The sequence below is a fragment of the Portunus trituberculatus genome, chromosome 29 (assembly GCF_017591435.1).
Source record: "Portunus trituberculatus isolate SZX2019 chromosome 29, ASM1759143v1, whole genome shotgun sequence".
Classification (NCBI taxonomy): Eukaryota; Metazoa; Arthropoda; class Malacostraca; order Decapoda; family Portunidae; genus Portunus; species Portunus trituberculatus.
In genome coordinates this window covers 5,683,512-5,708,511 of record NC_059283.1, presented here as the reverse complement: position 1 = coordinate 5,708,511, position 25,000 = coordinate 5,683,512, and the positions used below count along the sequence as shown (strand labels likewise).

The 25,000-nt window shown below is 41.2% G+C and overlaps 1 protein-coding gene and 1 long non-coding RNA gene across 5 annotated transcripts in view; one reads left to right on the top strand and one right to left on the bottom strand.

Annotated features, from left to right (window-relative positions):
- The window catches only part of LOC123510648, a 34,059-nt gene extending 18,132 nt beyond the window's left edge, over window positions 1–15,927 (bottom strand). For both annotated transcript variants that reach the window (XR_006676569.1, XR_006676568.1), the window contains exons 1-3: window positions 15,815–15,927; window positions 13,846–14,258; window positions 12,449–12,551 (exon numbers count right to left, since the gene is read on the bottom strand). This is a non-coding gene — a long non-coding RNA (uncharacterized LOC123510648). The remainder of the gene's footprint in view (window positions 1–12,448; window positions 12,552–13,845; window positions 14,259–15,814) is intronic.
- The window catches only part of LOC123510646 (high-affinity choline transporter 1-like), a 53,689-nt gene that overhangs the window by 5,347 nt on the left and 23,342 nt on the right, over window positions 1–25,000 (top strand). The window contains exons 2-5 of one of the 3 annotated variants that reach the window (XM_045265965.1): window positions 12,372–12,632; window positions 13,173–13,280; window positions 14,090–14,245; window positions 18,620–18,768. In XM_045265965.1, coding sequence (XP_045121900.1) covers window positions 12,464–12,632; window positions 13,173–13,280; window positions 14,090–14,245; window positions 18,620–18,768 — 582 coding nt within the window. In that variant the 5' untranslated portion in view covers window positions 12,372–12,463. Of the gene's footprint in view, window positions 1–1,085; window positions 1,308–12,371; window positions 12,633–13,172; window positions 13,281–14,089; window positions 14,246–18,619; window positions 18,769–25,000 lie in introns of those variants that run through there. The other 2 variants (XM_045265966.1, XM_045265964.1) reach the window with 2 other exon arrangements.

Genomic DNA, 25,000 nt, shown 5'->3' with positions numbered 1-25,000 from the left:
GAGTCGCACAAGTTAAGGTTCTCCTTTTCACTCAAGTCACCGTCAGATGTCGCCTCCCACGCCTCTTCACCACCAGCGTCGTCAGGGCGGCTCGAGAGGGGGAGAGATTGTCCTAGTGACCTTGAAAGCGATTCCCTGGGCTATGTTAATGATTGGGGCCTTACATCATACATTCTGCGTGTCTGTCTATCTGTCTGTCTCTGTCTTTCTATCTCTTGTGTCTCGTGTGCGTCTCTCCGTCTACTTTGTTTTTTTTTTTGGTATCTTTTTCTGTCTGTTTGTCTCTCTATCTCTTGTGTTCCCCTCTGAGTCTGTATCTATCTGTGTTTCTCTCTGTCTTTGTCTTTGTCTTTGTCTGTTTCTATCATCCGTCTCATCTCTCATCTCTTTTTCATTTACTTTTACGTTAGGAATGATAATGAAAGAAAATGTACCTGCTGGAGAACAGAACTTTAAACAGGAAATGCACCATAAACCAGCAAAAAAAGGAAAGACAAGCTTGACTAACCAACGTTGGGGACACAGGAAGAAACGGATATTCTATGATACACGAAGAACTAAGAAAAACATGGTCGAGGGAAAATAATGAAACCAAACACACGCCATAGACAGAATATAAGAAGACATGAAAAACCGGAGAGACAAAATAACGTAAAAAATATAAGAAATAAGAAACTGAGATTATACGATAACAGAAGAACATCGCAAAAAAAAAAAAAAATCAGATGAAAAACAAAACAAAACTTAAAACTGAAAAAAATAGAATAAAAACGACAAAAATTCTCAAACCCAAGAAAAAACTGGAGACTTTTTACGATTACATAAAAGAACAATGACGAAAATGACTCTATAATGTGTCAGGAGAAGGAGGGTGACGGAGGGAAGGGCACGAGGCGGCCACAGGACACCAATTGAGCTTTTCTTACAATGCCCCTCGTGTTACTACATATTATAAGGGACATTATCAGTGCTACCAACCTTTCCTATGACGTGTGATGGACAATGAAACCCCTGATGGTGTCCTGGGAGTGTTGGCAACCCTGAATGAGGTATAGCGTGGCGAAGAATTGTCAGGTTAGAGATAAATTGTTGAGTGGAGTGTACTGGAGGTGGAGTGAGTGGATAGCAAGAGTTGTAAAGTGAAGGAGGCTTGGTTTGGTGGAGTTTTGTGGAGATTTGTGGATCTGTGCACAAGATAAATAGTGGTGGCTTTTGTTTGTTTGTTTTGCTTCTGTTTTTGCTGTCAACGTGAAGCAGACGATGATGAGCGCGAAGGAATGTGTTGTGAGTTTTTCAGGGAAGCAACGGTAAGGTATTGTTGTTGTTAATGTTATTATTGACATTATTGCTTCTACTTCTATAATTACTTGTATTACAACTCCTCTTCCTCCTCTTTTTTTTCACTACTAAAAAATATAATATAAGCTTGAAACTAATAGACTGGTAGATAATGATAAAAATACTAAGTATAGCATGAACTGATCTGATAGATTAAAGGAATATATATATATATATATATATATATATATATATATATATATATATATATATATATATATATATATATATATATAGAGAGAGAGAGAGAGAGAGAGAGAGAGAGAGAGAGAGAGAGAGAGAGAGAGAGAGAGAGAGAGAGAGAGAGAGAGAGAGAGAGAGAGAGAGAGAGAGAGAGAGAGAGAGAGAGAGAGAGAGAGAGAGAGAGAGAGAGAGAGAGAGAGAGAGAGAGAGAGAGAGAGAGAGAGAGAGAGAGAGAGAGAGAGAGAGAGAGAGAGAGAGAGAGAGAGAGAGAGAGAGAGAGAGAGAGAGAGAGAGAGAGAGAGAGAGAGAGAGAGAGAGAGAGAGAGAGAGAGAGAGAGAGAGAGAGAGAGAGAGAGAGAGAGAGAGAGAATGAAAACAAAAAGAAAAATAGAGAAAAACGAAAGAAAAAAAAAACGAAAAGAAAAAGCGACAATTAAAGGCAAGCATCTCAAACTATAGTTATTTTTCACTTTCCTCGGTAGCAAATGAAACAAAATGGCACCAAATGGCACTTAAATGGCTCCAAATGGCAGTTAAATGGCTCCAGACTCATAAGAGACAGGAAAAAACCTAAAATAATGACTTGGGACTTTTAAACTTCACTGGAGAGCAACTTAGGAACGATACAGGATGCTGAGGAAGAAGAAAAAGATGAAGAAGAAAGGAAGAAAAAGAAGAAGGAAGAAGAAGAAAAGGAGAAAAGAAGAAAAGAAGGCAGAAGAAAAGAAAAAAAAAGAAAAAGAAAAAGGAGGAGAAGGAGGAGAAGGAAAAGAAGGAGGAGAAGGAGAAGGAGAAGGAGAAGGAGAAGGAGGAGAAGGAGGAGAAGGAGAAGGAGAAGAAGAAGGAGAAGGAGAAGAAGAAGGAGAAAGAGAAGAAGAAGAAAAGAAGGAAAAGAAGAAAAAGAAGGAAAAGAAGAAAAGAAGGAAAAGAAAAGAAGGAAAAGAAAAAAAGAAAAAGAAAAAAAAAAGAAAAGAAGTACAAGGAGGAGGAGGAGCAGCAGCAGAAGGAGGAGAAGGAGCAGCAGAAGGAGGAGAAGGAGCAGGAGGAGGAGCAAAAGGAGCAGGAGGAGGAGCAGAAGGAGCAGGAGGAGGAGAAGAAGAAGAAGGAGGAGAACTAGGTGGAGGAGGTTCGTGTTCCTTGTCTCACGCCACGAAATGTGAGGATAGGCGTGAGTGTGACTGGCAGGCCAAGATTGAAACTAGCGATGCCGTTTAGCTTGGAATGTGTCGATTGATTCATTGTCTTCATCTCGTCCCTTCGTCTGTCGCCTGTCTTGTTTTTTGTTCATTCTCGTCTCGTCTTTGTTTTCTTTTTACATTCTCGTCTCTCGACTCTTTCTCTCTCTCGTCTTTCTTCTTTTCACTTTTAGTTTTTTTTCCGTCTCTTTCGTCTTTCTCGCCTTTCTTGTCTCATCTTTCAAGTTTCTTTTCTTTTTCGTCTCTCTCTCTCTCTCTCTCTCTCTCTCTCTCTCTCTCTCTCTCTCTCTCTCTCTCTCTCTCTCTCTCTCTCTCTCTCTCTCTCTCTCTCCAGTTATTAGCATTTTCCGTGTAACAATTTTCATTATATTCATCTTTTTTTTAATTTCTCAGCTTCAGTATAAGTTAACTTATTCTTTTATATTTCTCACAGTCCTCTTGTTTTCATTGTGCTTTTCATACTTTTTCTCCCTCGCAATTCTTTAGCCATAACTTTTCAACACAATAACTGTAAGCTGTTACCTTTAAAGAGGAGAAGAACCCAACTACCTTCCATGATATATCTAGTTTTTCCTCTTTTCTCTTACGCTAACAATGAAAAAAAAATCGATAAACAAAATTAGAGAATATTCCCATCAACTAATCTAACCACATCAGTACCATGACACGTTTTCATATTCATTCTGGTTACTATTTGGTGATTTAATACAGCTTCAGAAACTCCTATGGTGATCAAAATAGTGAAGACTCTGGCCATTAATCTTGTGACTTCCATAGAGCCTTCGTAATGTCAATAAAATGGTCTAATCGTACACAGATCTCAAGGTAAAGATGTGTCCCATTATTGAAGGGACTAAGAAAACAACACTAGATAAATTTCCGTAATGGTACACAAAGCTCAAGGTAAAAATGTGTCCCATTAAGAAAAGGGACTAAGAAATCAACACTAGATAAATTTTCGAACTTAACGAAACACAAACAAAACCGAATAGAAAAAAAAAAAAGAAAAATATAAAACATTATTGTGAACGGTGACGAAAGCCTGGCAAGGTAAGGTCACAGGGGCAAGACAGGGCTACCCAACAGTAGGCGATTAAAGCCGAAACTCCTACGTCCAGCAAGGATAATGGCTCCCTAAGTGGTGTGGTGGTTCTTCGCCCCTGTGCGCCCCGCTGGGATGAAAATAAACTAGTAGGGAGGATACACGAGGATCAAGAAGAATTTGCATCAGTAATTTTATTGGATGGAAGAGAGAGAGAGAGAGAGAGAGAGAGAGAGAGAGAGAGAGAGAGAGAGAGAGAGAGAGAGAGAGAGAGAGAGAGAGAGAGAGAGAGAGAGAGAGAGAGAGAGAGAGAGAGAGAGAGAGAGAGAGAGAGAGAGAGAGAGAGAGAGAGAGAGAGAGACAGAGACAGAGAGAGAGAGAGAGAGAGAGAGAGAGAGAGAGAGAGAGAGAGAGAGAGAGTTATGATGATTAAGAAAAGAGATATACAAGACAAGAAAGAGATTACGAAACAAAGAAAGGGAATAAAGGAAGAGGAGGAGGAGGAGGAGGAGGAGGAGGAGGAGGAGGAGGAGGAGGAGAAGAAGGAGGAGGAGAAGGAGAAGGAGGAGAGAGGAGGAGGAGGAGGACAAAGAAAGTTAATTAGATATAGGAAACAGAGAAACCAATATAGACAAAAGACATTTAGGTAAATTTGCTATATAAACTCCATTGATTGAAATATTCCTCGTTATACCTAAAGGGAAACGGTTTCTCTATGTATCACTGGGAAATTTAGTTAAGTTTTCCATCTCCTCTTAAAATTCACATCAGTTTATGCAAATTCTTATCTTTACTCTCTCTCTCTCTCTCTCTCTCTCTCTCTCTCTCTCTCTCTCTCTCTCTCTCTCCTTTATTCCGTTATCTTCTTCCTCTTCCCGTTCTTTCCTTTTATATCCTCTTCCCTCTTCCCTTAACTGTCCTTCTTCCATCTTTCTTTCTTTTTCTCTCGTATTTCTAGCTTTTCTCCCAAACATTTTCATTTTATTTATGCATTTCTCTTTATTCCTTCATTTCTAGCCTCTTTTTTTAATCGATGTTTTTTCCCATTTTCCATTTATTTTCCTACGTTTTTGCTTTTCCGTTCAACATAATCCGATTTTGTTTTATATGCATCGTTTCTCTTCATTTCTTCCTTTACAGCCTCTTCGTGCTTCTCTTTACTTATTTCCTCCCTTCTATTTTCTTTTCCTTTTTCTCTACTTGTCCTATTCTTCTCCTTTCTCTATTTTCCCATCCTAACATGCACATTTTCTCTAACAATATGCATCTCCTCGCTTCCTTTAGAGCCTCTTCGCGCTTTTCTTTACTAAATTCCTCCCTCTCTCTCTCTCTATACTTTTCTTACCTCCTCTCTCTCTCTCTCTACTTTTATCAACCTCCTTTCTCTACTTTTCCATTCCAACACGTACATTTTCCTCTAACAAAATGCATCTTCTCGCTTCATTCCTTCCTTTACAGCCTCCTCCCACTTCACATAACTCCTCACCACCTCCCGTCACCGCCCTGCCAAGTCCCCGTTGCCTTGGTCCTTGTCTGTACTAGTAACGCCTCAAGGGATTCGCAACTCCCCTTGAGGACTTCCAGCGCTCTATGAATTATTAAAGCAAGGGGAGGGAAGAGTGGCGAAAGCTCCTGGGAGAGAGAGAGGTGGGAGGGAGAGCTAAAGAAAGGGAAAGCTGCAGGGAAGTTGTAACGAATAAAACGGAGAAAAGGAAGCGTAAGTTATATAGCAAATAGTGAAACGCTCAGAGTTGTTACAATAAAAAAGACATTAGGAAGGGAGAGAGAGAGGGAGAGAAGAGATTGCAGTGAAAGTTATAACGAATGAGAAGAAAATTTTTTTACTGTAACATCAAATAGTTAAACAATGGAACCAGTTAGGAAAGGACAAGGGATGGAGGGAGGAGGAGAGAGGGAAATCGAGGGAGAGAGAGACTATTTATAAGAAGTTATATCGGATGAAAAGGAGGAGACGGGACATAACTTCGATACCAGATAGTTATACGTTGAAAGCAGTTATGAAAGAACATGAAAGAGCAACGGAGAGAGGGAGAGAGAGAAAGAAAGAGAAAGACTGCGAGAGATGTTATAACAAATGAGATGTTATAACAAATGAAAAGAAAAAAAACAAGAACTTCAACAAGAAATACAGTTACGAATAATATTGAAAAAAGAGAGAATAGTGATGAAATAGCAATGAAATTCGTAGTCTCGAGGAAAAAAAAATTCTTCGATAGTAAATACCAAATCATCTAAAGCAGTTAAAAAAAATGATAAACAATAACACAATCAACAGTCACAATCTTACAGTTCGTTCCCGGAAGCGTGTTGGATTCAAATATCGACCACAACTTTGATGCAACACTGAAGACAAAGATTGACATTTGGGTAAACTTCTGAAGGTGTTGCGTGATGAGAGGAACGTGGTGATGGTTTGTGATGTCCCTTTGATGTTCCTGTATGATGTTCTTCTGATGTCCCACAAATGACTGCCTATTCTTGGACATAATGGAGTTAATGTGACTTTTACAATCTCCCTATGGTATCCTTGTAATGTCCTCGTCTCTGTGATGTCCTGTGATGTTCCTTTGATATCATTTTGATGTCCCCATAAGTAATTACCTATCTCTGGACATTTTGTGAAGTTTGTGTGACCTTATAACTTCCCTATGGTATCCTTATGATATCCTACGTGATGTCTCTGATGTCCTTATGCTTTTTCCCGTGATGTCCCTTAAATAACTGGTAATTAATCAATATGAGACATTTAATAGCATTTGTGTGACACTATAAATATAACGTCCCCATGTCCCGCTCCCATGTCCGGCTATTTTGGGACGTATAAGGCTGCTGTGGCTCCGGGCAGCGGCTCATCTGGTGGGGTTATGGCGTGGCGGAATGGACAGCCAGGGTTTAAGGTGATGGGTGGTGCAATCAGTCACGGTGCCTCACTCTCAACTCCTTTAATACTGAGACGCTTTTTTATCATAAGTTTTGGGTGTGATTAGACGATTTTATATACATTACGAAGAGTATATGGAGGTGAGAAGATTGATGGCCAGAGTCTTCACCATCTTAATCCCCTTACAAGTTTATGAAGCTGTATAAAAATCACCAAATAGTAAATAGGATGAATATGTAAAAGCGTCATGGCATTGAAGGGGTTAAGAGAAAGATTACCCGAGGACCTTGATATCTTATGGTACTTGTGTATGAGAAATGGAAAGGGAGGGACAAACGATAAAATAAACACACCTAGACGTGGTGAAGGTGAGACCACAAGCAGTTTTGAAGACGTAAATACACTAACCTAACGTAAACTAACCTGGGAACGTATCTTCACAACACAACGCTCAGATACGTGAAGACTCAAAAGCGTGACGTGTATATGGTTCTGGACGGTCAGGGAAACGTGTGTGAAGATGATCCATACGCACAGATAAATAGATTAAATATACTTTGCTGACCACATAACAATCAACATTAATTTGGCCCAGACATAAGTCTATTTGAAACTGTATGATAATAGTACTGGTATAGAATACCTATATAAAACAAACACAAGGAACAGAATCACAAGAATAAGGAAACAAATACAAAAGACTTGGCCATTCACGACATGACTGCGGCTTTCTATGGTCTGACAAACATCATAGAGTAAAAATTTTCATGCGCGTCATCAAACTTAATTTCTAAAAGTGCTTCGTGGATCAGGGCGCTTCCGTTTCTACTCACGAACCAAGGGGAGGTACGTGGACCACCTGGACCTTTCTAATAAACCCTAACTTCCCCCCAGCCAGCCATTAGCCATCTCTTGTTCTCTTTAAAATGACCTTAAAACGCTGGTCGTCTATTCAATTAGGCTCTAAGTTCTGTCCGGCGTGGCACTGTGCAGGAAACTGATATAGATGTTATTGTTGTTGTTATTAGAGTAGTAAGTTGTTGTAATATTGTAGTTGTGAGAGTAGTGGTGATGACGGAATGTTGATAACGGTTGCATAAGTAGTAGTAGTAGTAGGAGTTGTAGTAGGAGTTGTAGTAGTAGTAGTGTAGCAGTAGTAGTAGTAGTAGTAGTAGTAGTAGTAGTAGTAGTAGTAGTAGTAGTAGTAGTAGTAGTAGTAGTAGTGAGGGCAGTGGCGCGATAGTACAAACAGCAGAAGGAAAAAATGACGTCAGAACACACGAGTCAAGAGTGACCTCATCCCACGCCCCGCCCTCTAAAGGGGAACCTCCGATACACCTCCCAACGTGACGTCACCTATTACGCTCTCTCCCTCTCCCTCTCTCCCTTTCCTTCTCCCTCTCTGGTCTCCTGGGAACTAACCATCTGTGTATATTAGGTCTCTGTCTGTCTCTCTCTCTCTCTCTCTCTCTCTCTCTCTCTCTCTCTCTCTCTCTCTCTCTCTCTCTCTGACACAACAGCGCCATCAATATTCATGCAAGTCCTTCGCTTTACATATACGTGATAATCTAGTGAAGGAAATCTAATAATTAATGCAGATGAAAGGTAAATGGTGTTGAATTACTAACATCTACCTGTAAATTAACGAAAAAAATACAAAAGGACTAACTTTCACGCATAAATGAACGTTATGCAATTAGGAATAGACGATAAATTTCACCTACGAATTATGAAATATACGAAAAAAAACGCCTGGAAAATAAATACCAATCAGAATTCTTCATAAAATCTTGCATAAAACGAAAAAAATCATCCTAAACTTAACGTCATCTGGAGGGCAGGTGAGGAAGGAAGTGAGGAGGAAGACATGGAGGGAGGGACGGAGGGAAGGAAGAAGGGAAGAAAGAAAATAAAAGAGGAAACGAAAAGGAAGACAGGGAGGCACAGAGGTAGGGAGGGTCGGCAAAGAGAGAGGCAAGGAGGGTTGGCAGAGACGTAAGGAAGGCAGGAAGAGAAGAAAATAAAATAAAGAACGAAAAAGAAAAGGAAGACAGGGAAGCAGATAGGCAGGGAGGGTTAGCAAAGAGAGAGGCAAGAAGGGTTGGCAGAGACGTAGGGAGGCAGGGAGGGAAAGAGGAAAGAATATAAAGGACGTAAAAGAAGAAATGCCTCAGGGATGGAAGATGGAGTGGAAAATTATATTAATCATCTGGTTCTTCTTTGCCTCGATTTCTATTCCTGGTCCCTCATTCCCTAATTGACTGAAGGATTTTGTAATAAATTGCTTTCTTTTACTGCCAGAATGCCTATGTGTCTTTCTCTGTGTCTGCATGTCTGTCTCCGTCTGTCGTCTGTCTCTCTGAAGCTAAAAGTCACATATCTTCACGTCATACTACAAAAAAAAAAAAAAAAAGAATTTATCGATGTTTCCCTGCCTCTTGGTTTTCTGTCCCTTCCTTTTCTCTCTTTCTTTCTCTCTGACGGCAAGACCCACGCATCTTTCCATATTAGCAAAGAAAAAGTTAATTATCTCTATATCCCTATCTATCTGTGTTTGCCTCTCTGATCTTTCCTATATACACCTCTACGTCTCTCTCTCCCTCTCTCTTTGAAGGCACACATCTTTTCACATTAGCAAAGGAAGGGTAGCATTTTTGGGGCACTGAACAGAAGCAACGAGGGACCAGAAGACTTCATATCCTCCCAGGCGTTGTCGATCCAAGCCTTCTGAACCAATACGTGTCCATTTAATCAAGACACACGAAGGCCTCCGAGCCCCAGGGAACAGCGGAGGGCGAGGCGAAGTGGGGCAGAGGAGCGAGAGAGGGAAGGAGTGCAGAAGTGAAGGAGAGAGTGTGTGTGTGTAGGAATGAATGAGATGAATAAGTCATGTGTTTATATTAAAGATAACATGGTGCTACTGTTGCTACTGCTGCTACTACTACTACTACTATTACTACTATTACTACTACTACTACTTCTACTACTAAACTCACTCTTGTCTGTCTCTCTCTCTCTCTCTCTCTCTCTCTCTGTAATTCGTTTTCCTGTTCCTTTACTCGTTTTCTATTTGTAGGTTAAGAGAACTCAATTTCTCCTCCTCCTCACCTCTCTCTTCCTCCTAATTATTCTTATTACTGCTTCAATTATGTTCCTTTACGAGGCATGCGAGTCTACACACACACACACACACACACACACACACACACACACACACACACACACACACACACACACACGCACGCACGCACGCACGCACGCACGCACGCACGCACACACACACACACACACACACACACACACACACACACGAGGAAATGCATCATAATATCAACATTTACTCGTCTCTATAAATATTCAATACTTGTAATGACGAGCCGGTTAAAAAATATGCATACACTGAAACATTCATACAGTGACTAATTATCACCTGGCGACACCTGGCAACGGAGCACTAAATATGCGTCAGGTGTGATTATACTTAATGATACATAGGGGTTCATATTATCGTTGTCATGAGCGTTTGAAAATAATGACTCTCTTTACCTGTCCTTATCTCTATCTCTGTGTCTCTCTCTCCGGAACACACATACATTATTATCTTTCTTTGTTTTCTCCTTTAAGATTATCGTCTCGTATATTTTTTCTATCTAGCGAACTCTTCCACACATTCGGCTCTTCCTCCGCTACTTAACATCCACTACAGCTTATCAAAACGCTAAAAATACACACGCACTACTATTCTCACTAAAATCTTGCATAAACTGTATGAAAATTATTGCTAAATTCATAAACATAATCTTGGAAACCTTGATAACTTCTACTACAACCTACCAAAACATAAAAATTAACACGCACTCCTATTCTCACTAAAATTTCGCAGAAAATACACAATTCCTAACGTTAAAGTACATACGTTACCTAGCCTACCTTACCCTACCTTACCCTACCCTACCCTCCCCCTGCTCTACCTTGTCCTAGCCTAACCTATCCTAACCTAACTTACCCTCCCCTAACCTAACCTAACCTAACCTAATCTATCCTAAGCAACCCTACCCTAACCTAACCTACCCTGCCCTATCCTATCCTAACCTATCCTATCCTAACCTAACCCAATCCAACCCAACTCAATCCAACCTAACCTAACCTAACCTAACCTTACATAACTCAACCAAGCACATTGATAATTCTGCAGTGCGTGTTGAGTCGATCACAAGAAGCAATATACAAGTAGAGAACCAAAGCACTCAAATAGGCCTTTCTTTTAACATTACCCTTAGCTGACCTTCTGTCCTGCATAAAAAAAAAAAAAACACTCCACCCAATTCACGACACAGAGGCGTAACCAACGGGGAATATCTGGGTTGCTAAATACGAGTTCTCTTTCGTTAGCTTGCGACACACATGCTTTACTAACAGGAACGAGCGGGGGTTGTAATATACGAGGACATTTCCTTTAGCAGGCGTAACTAACGTGGGGTAAAGGAGGGTGTTATTACCGGGAGTATTAAAGGGAAGGAGCCGCTCAGTCCAGGAACTTGTGAAAGGAAAGGAGAGACTGACCGAGGGTGTGGGAAATATACTGTTAATAAGCATTCCGAGAAGTTTTGCCAATATAGACACGGACACGCACACGCACAAGCACAAGCACAAGCACACGCACACATACACACTTCAAAACAGCCAATAGCAAAACTTAACCTAATTTAGTCTAACATAACTTAACACATGATCGACAAAGAACTGAGGTGATAGAAAAGAAAACGAGGGAAAGAAAACTACGAAAACTTTGAAATAAAGAATAACAGAAGGATATAAAAGAAAAAAAAATAATGCGAAGACACAAGGAAAACAAAGGTCATGAGAAAGCAGGATAAACGAAGGTAATTGAGGAAAAAAGGAGAGAAAAACCTGAGAACCATATAATAAAAGGAAGTAAAAGTAAAAATCTAACACAAGGAAAACTCTGAATAGATCATAGAAAAGCAGAAGGAAACGAAGAAAAAAGTCCTACCAGAGTCCTTACAGAGTCCTACTAAGTCCCATACATCCTGCAGGCAATAGGGACCTCTAGAAACTGTAAAGGTAAAGACTTCGTCGGTGAAGCCTCAGGGGAAGAGTTCGAAGCTTCAAGGAAACGAGGAAGAGGAAGAAGAGGCGATAAGGAGTCGAGAGGGAGAGGAGAACGAGAGGAGAGGTGTGGAGGGAAGATGGAGAGGGGTAGACGGAAGAATGGGAACTAGGAGGGGTGGAAGGAAGGGTGGAGGGAGAGTGGAGGAAAGGAAGGAGGACAGGGAAGAATGGGAAAGGGTTTAGAAGTGGAGGTATTCTTGGGAAGGGAGGCACAGGGAGAGAGAGAGAGAGAGAGGGGGAGGTAAAAACTAACTGGGTCAAGGGGGAACGAAAGTTAGAAGACTAGGTAGGAAGTTTTTAAAGGAAAGGACAAAAGACACAAATTCAATGAATATATAAGAAAAAAAATAGCAGAATATGTACGAAAGTTGAATTATAGCAAAACAAAAAAAGTGAAAAAAAATACATCACTCAAAAGCAAACAAACCTGTATAAAAAGATATTTCCCAAAAATAAAAATAAACTAAAATAAACCCTAAAAAAAGATACCAAACAGCAAAATAAATACACAAACGCAGCCACGCCTTAACCAAACCAAACCCAAACCAAACTAATCATTCCTAATCTCCATCAACAGAAACTTGAGGTGACTGGGGACTCGGGAACCCTAAGCACTCACTACCAAGACTTCAGCACCACACGCCCCACACTCACCTTCACTCAGCCACCATGACGATCAACGTGGGAGGAATCATCGCCATCGTCATCTTCTACCTTCTCATCCTCGCTGTCGGGATCTGGGCGGCGAAGAAGAAGCCTGAAGGAGAAGATGACGCAGATGATGTAATGTTAGCGGGGCGGAGCATAGGGATATTTGTCGGGATATTTACTATGACAGGTAAGTTTGGACAGGTGACTCATTGGATAGGGATAGAGGGTAGGAATATGGTTGTTGTGGTGGTATATTTGATAGGAATGTAGAAACTGGGTATTCTTTTTTATTTGTGTGTGTAATTAAGGAGTTATTGAGAGGTTTGTGGTATTAAGCTTTAAACATTTTTCAGTATAATTTAACGTGACATCGCTTCCTACTTATTTACTTACACACACTCACACTCACACTCACACACACACTCGCACACACACACACACACACACAAATCCCTGCCTAACGTATTACACAAATATAATTATCGTAACCAAACATAATGCACACACATCCCACACCTGCTCTCCTATGCCAGCACCCCCCCCACACACACACAAAACCCAAAAAATTCCTACCTTACATATAAAACAAATATAATTACATTTACCGAACATTAACCTAAAAACAAAACATAAGCAAAAACTATGAATAAAAAAAATAAAATAAAAAAATAATAATGTACATAATTAAATAAAGAATACTAAACATAACATTTTCTCTTCCTCTCAGCGACGTGGGTTGGCGGAGGCTACATAAACGGAACAGCAGAAGCGGTGTACGATACAGGCTTGGTGTGGTGTCAGGCTCCCTTCGGTTACGCTCTTTCTCTAATCTTCGGTAAGTAAGAGACAGAGAACCTGTTGAATTCTTCCATGTCCTATTTTTGACACAGTACTGTATTCTCAAACATTTCCGTGTCTTTTTTCTTTCATATCTAACAGGGTCTAGTGGGTTTTTAATGATAAAATGGCCTTATTCGCAAGCTGTTCCGTGTTTCATCTATCTTCTACCGTGTTTCGTCTATCTTCTACAACTTCTAATAGGGTCTAGTGGGGTCTATAATGATTTTCAATGATAGTTTGGTCTTATTCCCAAACTATAACGTGTTTTGTCTTGTCTTTACAACCTCAAACAAGGTCCAGTGAAGCCATTGTGATTATCAAGGATAATTTCATGTTACTAACTACACTTTTACAAATAATTAATGACACTACGTTAGGGTAAGTTATGTTATGTTAGGTTAAACACATGTGAACCTGACTAATCATATCTGTGTGTGTCTGAAAACAGTCCTTGTCCCAGTTCAAAGCATTCACGAGTAACAGGACAGGGAGACCTAGAAAGAAGCAGAGAAGCACTTAAACACACTCACACTGACACAGACACTTCAATCAATTCTTACCTTTCCATTTCACCATTTGTCTCCAATTATTGCTGTCCTTTGCATCTGCCTCCGTGACTCCCTTTACAATTCCACTTCTATTCCATCCCTCCATCTTCATCTTCTCGTTGATCTTCCCTCAATTCCTGCCGGCACAGATCAGTTCAGTACAAGGCATGGGATAAACTTTGGCATCCGCTCTTACTACGCTGGTTTCTCAGTGTTTTTCTATATCTTTTATCCAGTTAATATTTCTCTCTCACAGGTGGCGTCCTCTTCGCTAACAAGATGCGCTCCCAAGGTTACGTGACGATGCTGGACCCGCTGCAGGACAAGTTTGGGGAGCGCATGGGTGGTCTTCTGTTCCTGCCGGCGCTGTGTGGGGAGGTGTTCTGGTCAGCTGCTATCCTCGGCGCCCTGGGTGAGTGTTCCGGCTGGGGGAAGAGGAGGAGGATAAGGTGGTGATGGTGGGGGAGTAAGAGGGGCGTCATTGAATGGGTAAACTAAAGGATAATTTCAGAAGGAAAAAATGTTTCATGAGTTGAGGATTCGAAGAGAGACGTGAAATTATTCGAAGCAATGAGTCATCAACTGATACACACAGGAGGGGAAGCAAGAGGAGGGAGTGAAGAGGAGGAGGAGGAGAAGAAAGAGGAACAATTTAGTATTTCAAAGATTGCGAGAAAAAAAACAAGAATTTACGAGTTAAAAAAAAAGACAACTGAAACTATACGAAGCGTTAACACACACACACACACACACACACACACACACACACACCTTGTTTCAGGGTTTTTGCGTCAATGTGAATTATTACCAGGTGCCTTTGTTTTCAAGAGAAGGTTCCGTGACGCGCTAGATTACAGGAAATAATTCACGAGGCAGAGAAAAGATTAGCAAGATTACCAAAAGACAAAAATGAAACCAGTGAGTCTTCAGCAGAAATTCCATGTACCTAACAAAAAAAAAGGACAATAACTTTATAAGATTCAAATAGCATGAAGTTGAACGAAAACGAAAGAAATATAAAGAGAGAAAACACGATGCATTCCTTTTTCCTGTGCTCTTGCTCACAAAGATTAATTTCAAAGACAGTAAAGATCATCAGAATAGTTCTCAATACTTCTCTTCATAATACAGAAATCTTGTTAATCTCCCACTAGAATCAAACCAACTTAAATCAAAACAACGAAACACCAACTAGAGCCTCTGAAATGTACAGAAGGCGTAGAAGTGTTTCAGAATATGCCCTTAACTCTAACATCGATTAGGAAAACAAAACAAAACTGCAACACAAACCTAACACTCGTTGAAAAAACCTCAACGTGTATAGAGGTCCCAGAGAGAAGGGAAACGGATTACACACAAGGGGAAATAGAGAGAAAACCTCCACGTATTGGCTAGATGTGGAGTGCTTGCCTGTGGTGTGGTGTGTTCAGTGTGCTAAGTGCGTTAAAGGTAGTGCGTGGTGCGTCCGAGCAGGATAAAGTGGACCCAAGAGGCGAAGAGGAACGTGCTTGCTTTAATAGGAAGGGACATGCATGGTTTTTTTAAAGGGACCTCGAGAGAGAGAGAGAGAGAGAGAGAGAGAGAGAGAGAGAGAGAGAGAGAGAGAGAGAGAGAGAGAGAGAGAGAGAGAGAGAGAGAGAGAGAACCGACCATTCATTGTGACCAGGCCATTTGCTTGCTCACTTAAAAAAAAAAAAATAGATTGCGCAGGAAACTTATATTCCTTTTAAGCAACAAGGAAGAACCGTTTCTCTCTCGGAATATTGCATACACACACACATAGAAAGCTAGTGGATAGATAAGAGAGATAGACATTGAGATAGATAGATAGAAATAGATAAATAGACATACTGAAAGACTGATAGATGTTTTTCTGACCACACTTTAGAAGTTACAACATAATTAGATAACCATAGGAGTTTAGATACACACAAAATAAATGCAATTGTGAAATATATGGTCAACGAAAACATACACTAACCAGAGAGACATCACACTGACGATACACAGTCTGCAGAAATCAGAGGGAACTGGAGACGGAAATCCAAGAAAGAGAAGTGAAACAGGAGCAGAAACTCATACACAGGTGGAGAGAACACAAGAGCAAGGGTCAGAAGCTTCGAAGCGCTTCAGAACACGACTCCCGCATGACTCTTTGACCCTTGAGTCTCGAGCACACGTGAACGAGGCACGAGGCGAGGCGTGGATGTAAACAAGGGAACTAGAGCGACAGGAAGTGAAGGAAAGGAGTTAAACGGGTGACGTCAGACTCGAGGCAAGTGGGCGGTTAAGGTGGAGCAACCCGAGGTCTTATTTATGAGCCTTACCCCAACTGTGAGCCTTCCAGGGGGGTAAAATAATACTTGTCACGCTCCTAGGAACATGCAAGAAGGCATTTCCTACATCTTTTCATTTTTCTTTTTTTTTCTTACGCAGGTACGAATTTAGAAAAGAGTTAAGATTCCAGACTTCCATGGGATTTGAGTGGGATTTTTCATGCATCCCACGAGGACCTGAACTGGGGAAAGGAGGGGAAGAAGAGGGACAGAGAGGCCAGAGGGGAGAGGGAGGAAGAAGAGGACGAAAAGAAGATAGAATGAGTATGAGTAAAGGTGCAATGGATAAAGAATAGCAATACAAGGAAGGAAAGGAGAGAGACAGAGAGAGCAGAGTGGACAGAGAGGAAGAAGAGGACGAAGGAAAGAAGATAGAGGATAGAGGAAAGGTACAAGGAGTGAAAGGAGAAGGACAGAGAGGACAAATAGGACTGAGAGGAAGAAAAGGACGAAGGAAAGAGGATAGAGGATAGAGGAAAAGTACAAGAGATCAAGAATAGCGGTACGAGGAGGGAGAGGAGAGGAACAGAGAGCAAAGAGGACAGAGAAAAAGAAAAGGACAAGGAGAAGAGGACAGAATGAGTATGAGGAAAGATACAAGTGATCAAAAATAGCGATACAGTCCCATCAGCCACCCAGTCACGTAGTTATGGTGCGTGGGTCTTCATTCCTCAGCATCTCAGCGGACAGGAAGGCTCAAAGTTACTCCTGATCTGCTGAAACTCAGACAAAAATCAAAAGTTAAGCGAAGAAACAGAAAAAAAAAAAATGTGAAGAGTCTTAGACATTTTTATATAAAGAAGGTGATTTTTGGAGTAGGCGAGGGTGTGTTAGTCTGTGAAGATTCTAATGTTCTGGAAACGATACAAAAAATCAAAAGTTAACCCTTAAACTGCGGCGATCGCTTATATAATCAAGCCTCTCGAGTACTGTGACGCGGCGATCGCTAATGTAAACATGAATTTTCGCGGGGAATGTTTTGAATTTTCGTGGCGCGTTTCCCTTCAGACCTGCTCTTGTGACTCCTCCCCACTTATATGTGTTACCATCATGAGGGCTCCAGATACTATAACAAGGGCCTCACTTGAGTTTTTACGGAAAAGTAGGAAACACCTGGAAACTCCTCTTGACTCGTCGGGTAGAATCCAGCCTTGAGTATCAGAAAACGTAGAAAACTTTATAGGGGAGATCAAATTATCCTATAGTTTATTACTTCTATCTCAATCAAGAGATTATTGTTATTATATCAGCTTCTTACGGCATAGGGGCAACGATCCTAGTAGCATTTTGAGCTGTGGTATTGTACTGCATGACTTGTGTCATGCAGGACACACACACACACACACACACACACACACACACAGCTCAATCAAACATACCCAATACGTACAAAACATCCGTACAGAGGACACACACACACACACACACACACACACACACACACACACACACACACACACACACACACACACACACACACACACAGATAAAGTTCTATCATACATACATATGTACAAAACATCTGTACAGAAGACTCGTATCATGTAGGATACGCAGAAACACACACACACACACACACACACACACACACACACACACACACACACACATATATATATATATATATATATATATATATATATATATATATATATATATATATATATATATATATATATATATATATATATATATATATAGAGAGAGAGAGAGAGAGAGAGAGAGAGAGAGAGAGAGAGAGAGAGAGAGAGAGAGAGAGAGAGAGAGAGAGAGAGAGAGATTTTTTTTATTTCATTTCAGAGAGAGAGAGAGAGAGAGAGAGAGAGAGAGAGAGAGAGAGAGAGAGAGAGAGAGAGAGAGAGTAAAAAAAGGCCCAGCTTGGTACCACTCAGCTCCCAACCCGGACCATACAGTGCACCCGACGTGTCACTTGTTCCCCGCGCTTTTCAAAGCCCACGAAGTTTTGTAGGCCTATTTCTTGCTCTATTTATTTATTTACAGATTCAAAACTTCGGTATTACTGCATTTTGGATGTTTGCCATTCATGGCATACAATTCAAAATATATTTTTTCTGACATGGGAATGTTTATATTTTAGAGGCACCAAAACATTCAGCAGTTAGGAATTAGCAGTTTAAACAAAAAAAGGAAAAAAAAAAAGAGGATTTAGAATTTCACATAGAAAGCGAGTGAGGTTATTTCTACAGGATAAAGAGAGAGAGAGAGAGAGAGAGAGAGAGAGAGAGAGAGAGAGAGAGAGAGAGAGAGAGAGAGAGAGAGATTAGAATATTGAAGTGTATGGAATATACTCTTAAATGAAACCGACACAAAACATATAAGGAAACGAAAAATCAGAAAAGAAAGGTTGAAGGAGGAGTATTAAACCTTCACAGTGGGTTACTTATGCAGGAGACGAAAGTATGTATATTGTTGGCGTTGATTTCCTGCAGGTGCGACGCTCTCTGTGGTGTTGGATATGGAGCAGGAGCTAGCCGTCATCCTATCCGCGTGCATTGCCGTTGCCTACACGCTCTTCGGGGGTCTGTACGCGGTGGCTTACACGGATGTGGTTCAGCTTGTGTGCATATTCTTGGGCCTGGTAATAAGGAGTGGCACGCGTGTTCTTAGTTACGTAGTTGGAGTGTTTTAGGCGTCATAGAGAGACAGACGGAGAAAACAAGAATGATTAAGTCCCGTCTTTACCTTTCATTACCTGCTCCTGTGTGTCTTAGGTGTAGTGTAGGTGTTAGTGTGTACAATCACCAACAGTGTCACCACCAGTCATCACCAGTAACTCACCACCACAACCCAAGTGACCGCATGTAAGGGTTAGCCTCCAGTCTCAGTCACTACACTCACGCAAACACCGACACTTGAATGTGCTGGTATAGTATAAAGCTAATAGAACCATCACGCCCACGCCTGCGGTTCAAGGGGCGCAGGTCAAGTTACTCACGCCCAGCAGGTTACCAAGATGAGTCGTCGAAAGGTATGTGATTCTTCCCGTCTCCTCCCGGCTTCCCATTTACATAGAGTTTTCATGTAGGTATTAGTGAGTTTTTACGTAACACTGAGAGGCGCAGCGAATGTTTCCCTCGAGGACTGACGCGCTGAGGTTTGACTTTTTCTGTATCTTTTCGCTTATTACGTGAAAATATTAACCAAAACAAAGGCATCGTGTTTATATGAATGAATACCAACATTATCTTGTTTTATTTACACTGTGGCAAAGCAGAACAGCCCTTTCATTACAGGGCATCATAAGCTCTTCAAAATTATTAGCACAGAAACACAGAGAACAGAGAATAGATTGATTATAAGTTATTTTTTTCATGGATGCAAGAATGTTTGAGGGACAAGTGTATGGAAATCCTTTGACAATTTGCAAAGAAAATGGTGTAGTTTTGATTTGGTTGAAGTATTCGAGAAAGAGAGAGAGAGAGAGAGAGAGAAAGAGAGAGAGAGAGAGAGAGAGAGAGAGAGAGAGAGAGAGAGAGAGAGAGAGAGAGAGAGAGAGAGAGAGAGAGAGAGAGAGAGAGAGAGAGAGAGAGAGAGAGAGAGAGAGAGAGAGAGAGAGAGAGAGAGAGAGAGAGAGAGAGAGAGAGAGAGAGAGAGAGAGAGAGAGACTATATTCATGAAACAAGAAGAGAAAATAGAGTTGATGTACTTTGAGGATACAAATATTTAAGCCTTTAGTGAAAAAAAATGCCTATGATATAACATGTGAATAGAGGAAAAATTGTAAAAACTGTGAAAGGTTTAAACCTACCCAAAAAAAAAAAAATGTATATGAAACAAAACAAAATACTTAAACTTAATAAATCATGACACACTTTACAAAGACACTTCACTTATGGCCACTTATGACTACTTACGGACCACAGACAGAAAAAAAAAGGAAAGAAATAGACAGACAGACAACTCATCTATGGGGAAGAGAGCAGGGAATAACAACATTAGGACAGACAGCCAGTCAACTCTCCTTTCCACATTTCCAGCCTCCTGAAGGGAATTCAATAGTGTGTTTAACTAATTGACGTGTGTGTGTGTGTGTGTGTGTGTGTGTGTGTGTGTGTGTGTGTGTGTGTGTGTTAGGTAAGAGCTCTTGAATCTTTAGAGACTATGATGAGAGTTCCAGTAAATAAACTTATGGACATTAAGGTAACTTTTACGAGACCAAAGAGTATTCCAGCCTCTCAGAGTACTTTCCAAGTGCCTCGAGGAGTTTCCAGAGGCAATAATAAGGGTTCAGACTCTCCCAGTAATTTCTAAAAGAGATCTAAGAGTCCAACACTACAGTTTCAATTGTTAGTAGCTTCCATGCTCCTGTTTATGAAGGTTATGTGTTAATTTTAGTCCGTTCTGGTAATCTCGAATATGTTCAATGCGATACTCAAGGGGATTAGGAAATACTGAAGGTTTACAAGAGGTGTACGTGGCTTAAGGATTTCAAGTGGGACTGAAAAGATAATAAGTAGGTTCCGAGGCGTTCATAGGGAATTCAGAGGGATTGAAAAGGTATTTAAGGAAATTTTCAAAATTCAAGAAGTTTCGAAGGAGTTCAAGAGGATTCAAGAGAGTTTTATAGGCCTGCATGGGATTCAAAGGAGTTCATTGTGATTAAAAGAAGATTCGAAAGGTTTCAAAAGGAGTTCAAAGGAGATTCAAAGAATTTCAATGAGTTTAGAAGAGAACTCCAAAGATTTCTAAGGTTTCAAGGGATTTCATAAACAGCTTAAGAGTATTGAGGGAGGTTCAAATGAGTCAATGAGGATTTAAGGAGTTCAAAAAGATTCAAAGCAGTTCAAAGGAATTTACAGGATAACAAATGGTTTTCAAGGCAGATTAAGAGTGTTCAGAGAGACTTAAGAGAAGATTCCTGGAGTTTTAAGGGTGTTGAAGGGCTTAGATTGGTTCAGGGTGGGAGAGATGAGGTTGGTGAGGGTGGTAAGGGGTGAGGTTGGATGGAGTCTCTAAGGTGTCGGAAGGGTGAGGTGGGCGTGTCAGGGGTGTGTTGGCCGCAAGAAGATTGAGTCACACGCAGGGGGCGGCGGTGACCAGCGGGCGATGGTGTGGCCAGATATCGATCACACGACCTTTACCTGGTCCCCGCAGCGTACCTTGCCGCTCTCTCTCTCTCTCTCTCTCTCTCTCTGATTTTTATTTTTGCTTTTTCTTTTACTCTTAAGGTATATTACATTATTATTATTCTTGTTGTTTTGTTGTTGTTGTTGTTGTTGTTACTCTTCCTATTAGTACTACTACTACTACTACTACTACTACTACTACTACTACTACTACTACTACTACTACTACTACTACTACTACTACTACTAACTATTCCCAGAAGGTAAAATAAAGGGAATACATTCATACATTATGGAATCTGAACAAAAACCACTGAAAAAATAGCATCCTGATTAATTAGACTACTCGTGTATATCTTTTCTTCATATTTTTTCATTCCATTTCAATTAGTAGAAAAAAAAGGCAAGTTCGGTTCTGGAATTAATTTCGGGACCATTAATAATTTTGTAAACGCTTGAACTAAAGTCAGTCTGAGCTCCGAACGTATTTCATTCAAGGCACGTCTCTCTCTCTCTCTCTCTCTCTCTCTCTCTCTCTCTCTCTCTCTCTCTCTAAGAAAGAAAACACTCGAAAATGTAACTAGGTCAGTGGTGTGATCCGAGAGAGAGAGAGAGAGAGAGAGAGAGAGAGAGAGAGAGAGAGAGAGAGAGAGAGAGAGAGAGAGAGAGAGAGAGCAGAGGAGGAGGAGGCGGAGGGGAGAGAAGAGGGATGAATAACCGCCTCGAGGAACACGCAGATCGGTGGAGGGCAATGATTTGGAAGGAGGAGGAGGAGGAGGAGGAGGAGGAGGAGGACGGCGCTGTACCTTCATACTTTTCACGCAACTGGAGTAGGCAGTAGTCACCTGCCGCCCGGTGGAATACTCCAGGAGAGGTACTTACGGGGATGTAGGCAGTGCTGCAGACTGAGTGATTCCCCGTGTCCTCTCTTCCCGGTTCCCTTTGTGGTCTCATTTATACAATTGAGCAGCTGCAGCCTGCCCTCTAAAGACAACTTCTACTACTTCCTACACTACACTACAACACCTTACACTTTTACACTCTCTTCAAATCAAAATTTAATAATGGCTTCACCACGCCCTGCCTCGGAGTCCCCCTCTGGGGAGGGGACCATAAATGTCCCCAGGTCGGACTGCCCCTCTGCTGTCGACCTTGGGTGTCTTGACACTTCATCTAATACTTTCACTATCAATTTCTGCAACATTCGTGGCCTTCGTTCTAATTTTCAATCTGTGGAACACCACCTCTCCTCTACTAAACCTCATCTTCTCTTCCTAACTGAAACACAGTTGTCTGTGACTACTGACAGCAGCCCTTTTCTGTTCCCTCCTACTTGCTCTATCCTCATTTTCAATCCAAAGCTGGATGTTGCGCATACGTGCGTAACGACACCACTTGCTCTCGTGCCCACAATCTTGAATCTTCAGAATTTTCTACCATCTGGCTAAGACTTCAATGTCACTCTCTAACTAAATTCATCTGTGCTGTATACCTCTCACCTAATTCCTCTGACTATGTAAAATTCTTTGACTATTTGACTTCCAAGGTGGAGCACATCTTATCTCACTTTCCTTTTGCTGAGATCTCCATTTTAGGGATTTCAATGTTCACCACCAGCTTTGGCTTTCATCTTCTTTCACTGACCAACCTGGTGAACAAACCTTCAACTTTGCTATCCTTCATGACCTAGAGCAGCTAGTGCAGTTCCCTACCCGTATTCCTGACCGCCTTGGAGACACGCCCAACATTCTTGATCTTTTCCTAACCTCCAACCCTTCTGCTTACTCTGTTAAACTTTCCTCTCCGTTGGGCTCCTCCGACCACAATCTAATTTCCGTTACCTGTTCTATCACTCCAGTGCAGCCTCAGGACCCGCCTAAGCGGAGGTGCTTCTGGCATTTTAACTCTGCTAAGTGGGAGGAACTAAGGCAGTACTATTCTGATTTCCTTGGGATGATTATTGTTTTCATGTCAGAGATCCTTCTCTTTGTGCCGAGCGCATAACAGAGGTGATTATCTCTGGCATGGAGCTATACATTCCTCATACTTTCTCTAACCCTAAAGCTAAAAAGCCTTGGTTTAACTCTGCTTGTTCTCGTGCTGTCAATGATAGAGAGGCGGCTCACAAACGGTTCCGTAGCCATCCAACTGCTGAAACTCATGCCCTATATATTTCTGCCCGTAATCATGCCAAATCTATTCTCCAACTTACTAAAAACTCTTTCATCAATAGAAAATGTCAAAGTCTTTCCAATTCTAACTCCTCTCGAGATTTCTGGCATCTAGCCAATAATATCTCTAACAACTTTACTTCTTCGTCTTTCCCTCCTTTACTTCATCCAGATGGCTCTACAGCTGTCTCTTCTTTTCTAAAGCTGAACTCTTCGCTCAAACCTTTGCTACCAACTCAACTTTGGATGATTCTGGGCATATTCCTCCTACTCCTCCACCCTCTGACTACTTCATCCCTAAAATTAAAATTCTTTATAAAGACGTTTTCCTGGCCCTCTCTGGCCTTGATTCTCGGAAGGCTTACGGTCCGGATGGAGTCCCTCCTGTTGTTCTCAAAAACTGTGCTTCCGAACTCGCTCACTGCCTGGTCAAACTCTTTCATCTGTGTCTCTACTTCTATTTATCCTTCTTGCTGGAAGTTTGCTCACATTCAACCTGTCCCTAAAAAAGGTGACCACTCCAATCCTTCTAACTACCGCCCTATAGCTTTGATTTCCTGCCTTTCTAAAGCCTTTGAGTCTATCCTTAATAGGAAGATAATGAGGCATCTATCAGCTCACAACCTTCTCTCTGATTGCCAGTATGGTTTCCGTAAAGGCAGATCTACTGGTGATCTTCTTACTTTCCTAACTGAATCTTGGTCATCCTCTTTTAGGGACTTCGGTGAAACCTTTGCTGTCGGCCTTGACATATCGAAAGCCTTCGATAGAGTCTGGCACAAATCTTTAATTTCTAAACTACCCTCCTACGGATTCTATCCTTCTCTCTGTACCTTCATCTCCAGTTTCCTTTCCGATCGTTCTATTGCTGCTGTAGTAGACGGTCACTGTTCTTCCCTAAAACTATCAACAGTGGTGTTCCACAGGGTTCTGTCCTATCACCCACTCTCTTTCTATTATTCATCAATGATCTCCTAAATCTGACTCAATGCCCTATCCACTCCTATGCTGATGATACCACCTTGCATTATTCAACAGCGTTCAACAGACGCCCAACCCAACAACAATTAAATGACTCAAGGCGAGATGCTATAGGACGCCTAACTTCTGATCTTTCACTTGTTTCTGATTGGGGCAGAGAAAACCTGGTTTTGTTCAATGCCTCAAAACTCAATTTCTACAACTATCTACTCGACATAACCTTCCAGACAACTATCCTCTCTTCTTCAATAACACTCAACTTCCCTCTCCTCTACATTAAACACACTCGGTCTATCCTTCACTAAAAATCTAAACTGGAAATTTCACATCTCTACTCTTGCTAAATCAGCTTCCAAGAAGTTAGGTGTCCTATGGCGTCTTCGTCCATTTTTCTCCCTCCCAGCTGCTTGCTCTGTACAAGGGCCTTATCCGCCCGTGTATGGAGTATGGCTCTCATGTCTGGGGGGGATCCACACACACAGCTTTACTAAACAAGGTGGAATCTAAAGCTTTTCGTCTTATCAACTCTTCTCCTCTAACTGACTGTCTTGATTCTTTAAGTCACCGCCGCAATGTTGCATCTTTATCTGTC